Genomic DNA, 7,080 nt, shown 5'->3' on the forward strand with positions numbered 1-7,080 from the left:
ACCTTTTTCGGCCTTTGCTGACTGCCAAATTTTGATGTATTATATTTATGTAGACGTTTCTTTTTCTTTTGTTCGTCACTGGAATAGTATTGACTCAATAGGCCTTTTTATAGTAGAGAAATTTTATTTAGAGAATTGCAGGTACATAGGTATTAGGAATTTAGGAGGATCCAAGGTTTTGTACGGACAGGAGAGTGGTCTACATGGTATACTGTGGCCAATTAAAATTTCGGCCAATTGAAAATTCCTTCAAGTCATCACAAACCACCAGACCTCAAAGTTGTCACCCAAAACCATCACGGAAATGTTCTCTTTCCACCGTTCAGCCGCCGCACACGTCACATTCCACAACTCTGGCGGCAAACTGTCCGCCCGAGCAGTAAAGAAGTTTTATTTAGAGAATTGCAGGTACATAGGTATTAGGAATTTAGGAGGATCCAAGGTTTTGTACGGACAGCAGAGTGGTCTACATGGTATACTGTGGCCAATTCAAATTTCGGCCAATTGAAAATTCCTTCAAGTCATCACAAACCACCAGACCTCAAAGTTGTCACCCGAAACCATCACGGAAATGTTCTCTTTCCGCCGTTCAGCCGCAGCACACGTCACATTCCACAACTCTGGCGGCAAACTGTCCGCCCGAGCCGCCCTCCCACCCAGAGCTCATCTACCCAACCTCATTCAGGCGGTCCAAATGGCCTACCTGATCATTGAGAAGATCGACGACTTCAAACAAACCATCCGTGGCCGGAACCCTGTGTTGGCGTACTTTTTCAAACCCTCGTGCGGTTTTTGCAAGCAACTCGAACCCAAGATAAGCACGGTGAGTGAAACCACCAGTGGTGTTGAGTTCGTCAAGATCAATGTGGAGAACGGTGGAGGGGAGATAGCCAGGGAGTTTGAAGTGCAGGCTGTACCGACGGTGATTGGGTTCCGAAATGGGGACCCTGTTGATACGGTGGTGGGGAATGCGGACCAGGATGTCATCCAGACCCTGGTGTCCAAACTGAGCCAGAAGTGAATTCCGTGGATGTGTTTGATATTTTACCAGAGATTTGAGTCACTCTATGAATGTATGTTCGCGAAAATTCCCTAATGCATAAACATAGTTTTACTAGGTGGGTGCCTAGTGCCTACATCCCTACATTGCTTACTTATCAAGTTAGTTGAACTTTTATTGTGCTGAAAGTTAGAACCATGTAATGTTGACGCATAAAATAAATATATGGATCTTTTAATAAACAGTGCAGTTTGAGTCCAGTTTTCTTCTGTTGTGTACTTTTATTTTTTCCTAGAGAGAGAGAGAGAGAGAGAGAGAGAGAGAGAGAGAGAGAGAGAGAGAGAGGGGGGGGGGCAGGAAAAGAAGCATAAACATGGTTTTACTAGATGGGTGCCTAGTGCCTACATCCCTACATTGCTTACTTATCAAGTTAGTTGAACTTTTATTGTGCTGAAAGTTAGAACCATGTAAAGTTGACGCATAAAATAAATATGGATCTTTTAATAAACAGTGCAGTTTGAGTCCAGTTTTCTTCTGTTGATGCGTACTTTTATTTTTTCCTAGAGAGAGAGAGAGAGAGAGAGAGAGAGGAGGAGGAGGGGGGACAGGAAAATAAGAAATGTAGAATAATACCTATACAAAGTGAACCATAGTCTGAGAAAAGTACGACCTGAATTTTAATTGTTTTCCTACTTCTCTGTTTCAGGTATGTCTGCAAGATCAAGAGATCAAGAGTCTGAGCTGCCATCCAACTTGTTCGGAGCAAAAGAAGAACAGATCTAAGTGTAAAGTTAAGGGTTGCAAGTTGGAACTACTTGCAGAAATACTTTTAGCATACTATCTACTGATGCTTTCCAACGCCATTGGCTCATGTTAGGCTAGCCACTCACTATCAGGTAGACCTGATAGTGCTCCTGAGGTATGATCAGGTCTACCTGATAGTGCTCCTGAGGTATGATCAGGTCTACCTGATAGTGTGCTCATCAGGTATCAGGTAGAACTGACAGACGGACATTTTCAGCCGTACCTGCCAGGTCTACCTGATGATGTGTGCTCGTCAGATGTCATATACAATATGTACCTGATCAGATGACCTGATCAGGTCTACCTGATAGTGAGTGGCTGACCTCTGAGGAGGGGTTTTCAGCGTGTGAGTCTGAGAAGACGCGTCTCGTTGAAGTTCGAAAACCTCGAAAATCAATTAAAAACACTGTTTGTTCTCTCTGGCCCATTACAAGTACACCATTACATGCATGCTTTTCATTTAATATTAGGATTGTGTGTGGAAATTATGGAATGAGACGGGTAATACACGGGTAATATCAGTGTTTGTATAGCACACGAGCACACCATACAGGGGGAGAGAGAGAGGGAGGGGGAAGGAGGGTGAGGGAGAGAGAGAAATAGGGAGATAGAGGAATGAGAAGGAAAAAGAGAGAGATAAGTAAAGATAAGAGAGAGAGAGAGAGAGAAAGAGAGAGAGAGGGAGAGGGAGAGAAAGAGGGAGAGAGAGAGAGAGAGAGAGAGAGAGAGAGAGAGGGGAAAAGAGGAGAGGGAGAGAGAGAGGGTAGCACTTAAATTAAAGGATCTTATAAAAAAGTCAGTGGCGTAGACGACTAAATCTAATGTTATTTAATTACCTACCTATAAAAGATTATTTTTTTTTTTATATTATTATTATTTTAAGTGGAGGATGATCAAACACATTATTAAACTTAAAATTACTGAAATTGTTCTATATTCTAGTATTCTATCAGATGCTATAATGCTATTTCAATTATACTTGAAGTTCACCCTAAAAAAAGTCCCACTAAAAATTTAAGTTGGTGGAAACGTGTAAATCGAACACTCGTATATGTAGAAGATAGTTGACCTAAAGGTCTTTTTCACCAAATCATGAACTCCGTGAATGACACTGTCTGTGTGATTTTGATGTACAATAAATTACCAAAAAAAACTATAAAAGAAAAGGAACAAATGGACAAAAACTGTGTCCACAAAGACCTACCTCCTACATCGATCTAACCGCTAAGTACCTTAAGCAATGACAGTAAAGTCATATTTAATCTAATGATCTTAAGGGAACTTTTTATTGACTTAAGTCGAGTGACTGCCAACTACAATAGGTGACGTACAAGGTGTTAGCTCTGACATAAATCAAAATTCTCTACTTCTGGATGAAATCAGATCAATCTAGAGATCTGAACTTTACAGAACATAAATTGTTTTAATATTCCAAACGGATTGACCACAAGTGTTCGGAATGTTCCTTGAGTCCATTTAACCTTAAATGTCCAAAAACATGAATGGTGAACATTCTAGAAATCCGGAATGTAAAATATTAGATAGATTTTAAAAGTTGAAATAACTTGGACCTGACGTTCGATACCAGCGGATACGGATACATAGATACGTTGAAGTGCAAGTCAGTCTCCATCAATCAGATAGGGTAAGTGTACCATTTATTCGCCCACCTAAAAAACGTACCATTTATTGGCCCACCTGTACCATACGCCACATAAGTCTGAACTGGACGAACTTTTTCAAGATCCAATTTCATCAAAAGAAAGGGCTTAAAGATGCTATCGAACCAGTGCTATTCAAAACCTGTACTTATAAAAACAAAAATTAGAAAAATAAATGTCGGAAGGTGGGCCAATAGATGGTACATTTTTTAGGTGGGCGAATAAATGGTACACTTACCCTACTTTGTTTAAGCTGTTTGTGAGTCGTTTTATTTAAGTTTCTCCTTGAGATTTTCGATACCGTCAGTGAATTCGTATTGATTGAGGCAAATTTCTCAATCATTGATAGTCAATTAGCAATTAGTGACTACTCCATACTCGTTTCGATAGCTCAATTGAGCTACCGAACTACCTTTCTGCCTATCAACAAAAAACGGCACACAGACAAAGAGAATAAAACAAGAAGACGGCAGGGGTGAGGATTAAAGAATACGAGGAACTAGAAGAAGAAGAAAGAGGAGGAGGAAGAGGAAGAGAAAGAAGAAAAAAAAGGAGTACAAGAAAAGGTCGATTTTTTATTATTATTGCTATAATTAATTTCCTTTGCCGGAAGGAAACCCTCTGTTTTGCTTGAGATTTTCGCTACCGTCAGTGAATTCGTATTGATTGAGGCAAATTTCTCAATCATTGATTGTCAATTAGTGACTACTCCATATTCGTTTCGATAGCTCAATTGAGCTACCGGACTACCTTTCTGCCTATCAACAAAAAACGGCACAAAGACAAAGAGAATAAAACAAGAAGACGGCGGGGGGTGAGGATAAAGAATACGAGGAACTAGAAGAAAAAGAAGAAGAAAGAAGAGGAGGAGGAGGAAGAGAAAGAAAAAAAAAGGAGTACAAGAAAAGGTCGATTTTTTATTATTATTGCTATAATTAATTTCCTTTGCCGGAAGGAAACCCTCTGTTTTGCTAGAGAAGAGAAGGAGAATATAAGTAGGAGGAGGAGGAGGAGAAAAAGGGAGAGGGGGAGAATTAAGAGGTCATAAAGAGAATATACAAAGTAATGAATGGTATTGGAATTTGATAGTTTTTATTTTTAAGAAGAGGACCCTTGGTCGCCTTCACTTAGGGGGTCTGTCCTGATGGAAACCCCAGTTGAACGAGATTTCAATGGAGATACATTGGAAATTGATAGTTTTTTTTAAGAAGAGGACCCTTGGTCGCCTTCACTTAGGGGGTCTGTCCTGATGGAAACCCCAGTTGAACGAGATTTCAATGGAGATACAAAAACTGCGCATGTGACTTTTATCAACGAATGAATAAATGTAAAGAAAGGGGATTTAGCTATATAAAAAAAAAAAACAACCGCTTGATATTAGTGGAGATGCCAAAACTCCCCAACACTGCGAAAAGATAGAGATGTCAAAAATCCAGACTCTTACTTTTAAGAGTTTCTGTGTCCACACATAGTCGACCGGCCGTCGATCAATGTCAACTGAACTGTCCACACTGCCTCGACAACATAGGTTCACCTTGTCGATCGACGACCGATCGATTATGTTTGGACACACTTTTACAAATGAATCAGTAGAGATGCCGGAACTCCCAAGTATCATTCCTTTACAACTCTGCCGATTTACAAAGTTAGAAATTAAGAGGCCTATTCAATGATAGAACCCTTCAAAAGGTATAAGAAGTACATTAATAACCTAAGACTAAGGAAATGAAATGGGGAGAACAGAAGGTAAGGAGTGGGATAAAATAAAATACACCAATATGGCTCGGTAATAATGTCGTTAAATTTTTAAAATCTGCCGATTTATAAAGTTAGAAATTAAGAGGCCTATTCAATGATAGAACCCTTCAAAAGGTATAAGAAGTACATTAATAGATTAATACCCTAAGACTAAGGGAATGAAATGGGGAGAACAGAAGGTAAGGAGTGGGATAAAATAAAATACACCAATATGGCTCGGTAATAATGTCGTTAAATTTTTAAAAACAATTTTATTGACTTGAAAGTTAGACGGGGGAGGTAATAAATTTAATAGACTTTACCTTCATGTTTGATTCGACTTTAATAGACTTTTGATTATACCGCCTGATGGTAGGTGAGGTAGATTTTTAGCCTTTGAAGCAGCCGGAATTGAAGCAAAGTGATTTGTAATAGGTTTTTGATGTATTGGGAAATTGCTATAGGGGTGGGTTTAGACTTAGGAATAGGATCAGTTTAGGTACGGGGCAGTGATTTTTTTTAGACCCTGTAGGTGGGTGTTGGGTAGGTACGTAGGTATTTGTATATTGGTGGCATGAGAAAATTTAGCAGAATATTTGTTTAGCACCCAAAGCGAAAGAGAGAGAAAAAAAAAGAAGAAAATTGAGTAGGTATAGGTAATCGTACTGTGAAATATTGCATATGTTGAGGCCATCTTTAAGTGAAGTAAGAGATGGATGCGAGGAAAATATAGAGGGGATGAAGGAGAAATATAGAAGGAGAAGACAGGAATCGAGATCAAGAATAGTGAGAAAGAGACATGGAGGAACAGAAGGAGTTGAAAAGGGAGAAAAGGAAAATGGACAAGATCAAGAATAGAGAGAATGAGACATGGAGGAACAGAAGGAGTTGAAAAGGAAAATGGACAAGAAGAAGAAAAAAGAAAGAAAAATCAGAAGAAAAAGAAGAAGAAGAAACCCAGAGAGGAAAAACATGTGACATGGAGGCACCCGTAGATTTGAAAATTTGAAAAGTAAATTTCATTTTCAGTCCGTGTTTGTATAGCACACGAGCACACCATACAGGGGGAGAGAGAGAGAGAAATAGGGAGATAGAGGAATGAGAAGGAAGAAGAGAGAGATAAGTAAAGATCAGAGGGAGAGAAAGAGAGAGAGAGGGAGAGAAAGAGAGAGAGGGAGAGAAAGAGAGAGAGAGGGAGAGAAAGAGAGAGAGGGAGAGAAAGAGAGAGAGAGAGAGAGAGAGAGAGAGAGAGAGAGAGAGAGAGAGGGAAAAGAGTAGAGGAATTTCATGCTGGTTCTGTGATGGATTTTCGAGATGGTATTGAAGGGGAAAGTTCCCTCTCGATTTTGTATTGGGAGAGTGTGTTGAAAACTGAAAGTGCGGCTTTCTATTTTCTAATCATATCTACGTTCTCTGTACATGTTTGATTTATTAGACTTTTGTTCACTGGGAGGGAGGGTGAGAGAGAGAGAGAGAGATAGATAGTGGAAGGGAGAGAGAGGGTGGGATAGTTCCAGAGTGCTTTTCCAATTTGGAACTGGTCCAACTATCTCTCTCTCCCCCCTAACAGATAGAATACCAATTATGATAGGTACCTAATAAAAATATTTGGGTTTGTTCTTTAATTGAAGAAAATTTTCAGAGGGAAAGTAAGGTCTGAGTAGACAGAGAGGGAGAGAGAGAGATAAAGAAAGGGGAGAAAGAGTAAGAGTGTGAGAGGGAAAGAGAGAAAAAAGAAGAAAATTGAGTAGGTATAGGTAATCGTACTGTGAAATATTGCATATGTTCAGACCATCTTTAAGTGAAGTAAGAGATGGATGCGAGGAAAATATAGAGGGAATGAAGGAGAAGACAGGAATCGAGATCAAGAATAGAGAG

The 7,080-nt window shown here is 39.5% G+C and overlaps 1 protein-coding gene across 1 annotated transcript; it reads left to right on the forward strand.

The window, feature by feature from the left end:
• The first annotated feature begins 571 nt into the window (after positions 1-571).
• LOC103512462 (thioredoxin-like) lies at positions 572-1,783 on the forward strand. The gene is made up of 2 exons (XM_008477225.1): positions 572-1,010; positions 1,707-1,783. The coding sequence occupies exons 1-2, from the start codon at positions 572-574 to the stop codon at positions 1,781-1,783; spliced, it is 516 nt and encodes a 171-aa protein (XP_008475447.1).
• Positions 1,784-7,080: the final 5,297 nt, after the last annotated feature.

The sequence above is a fragment of the Diaphorina citri genome, unplaced genomic scaffold (assembly GCF_000475195.1).
Source record: "Diaphorina citri unplaced genomic scaffold, Diaci psyllid genome assembly version 1.1 scaffold840, whole genome shotgun sequence".
Taxonomy (NCBI): domain Eukaryota; kingdom Metazoa; phylum Arthropoda; class Insecta; order Hemiptera; family Psyllidae; genus Diaphorina; species Diaphorina citri.

What these genes read in the sequence shown, in the direction of transcription:
- LOC103512462 (XM_008477225.1), top strand. Translation starts at nt 572, where the DNA reads ATGTTCTCTTTCCGCCGTTCAGCCGCAGCACACGTCACATTCCACAAC. An exon ending in GACCCTGGTGTCCAAACTGA is followed by an intron (nt 1,011 to 1,706) that starts GCCAGAAGTGAA and finishes TCTCTGTTTCAG; the next exon opens with GTATGTCTGCAAGATCAAGA.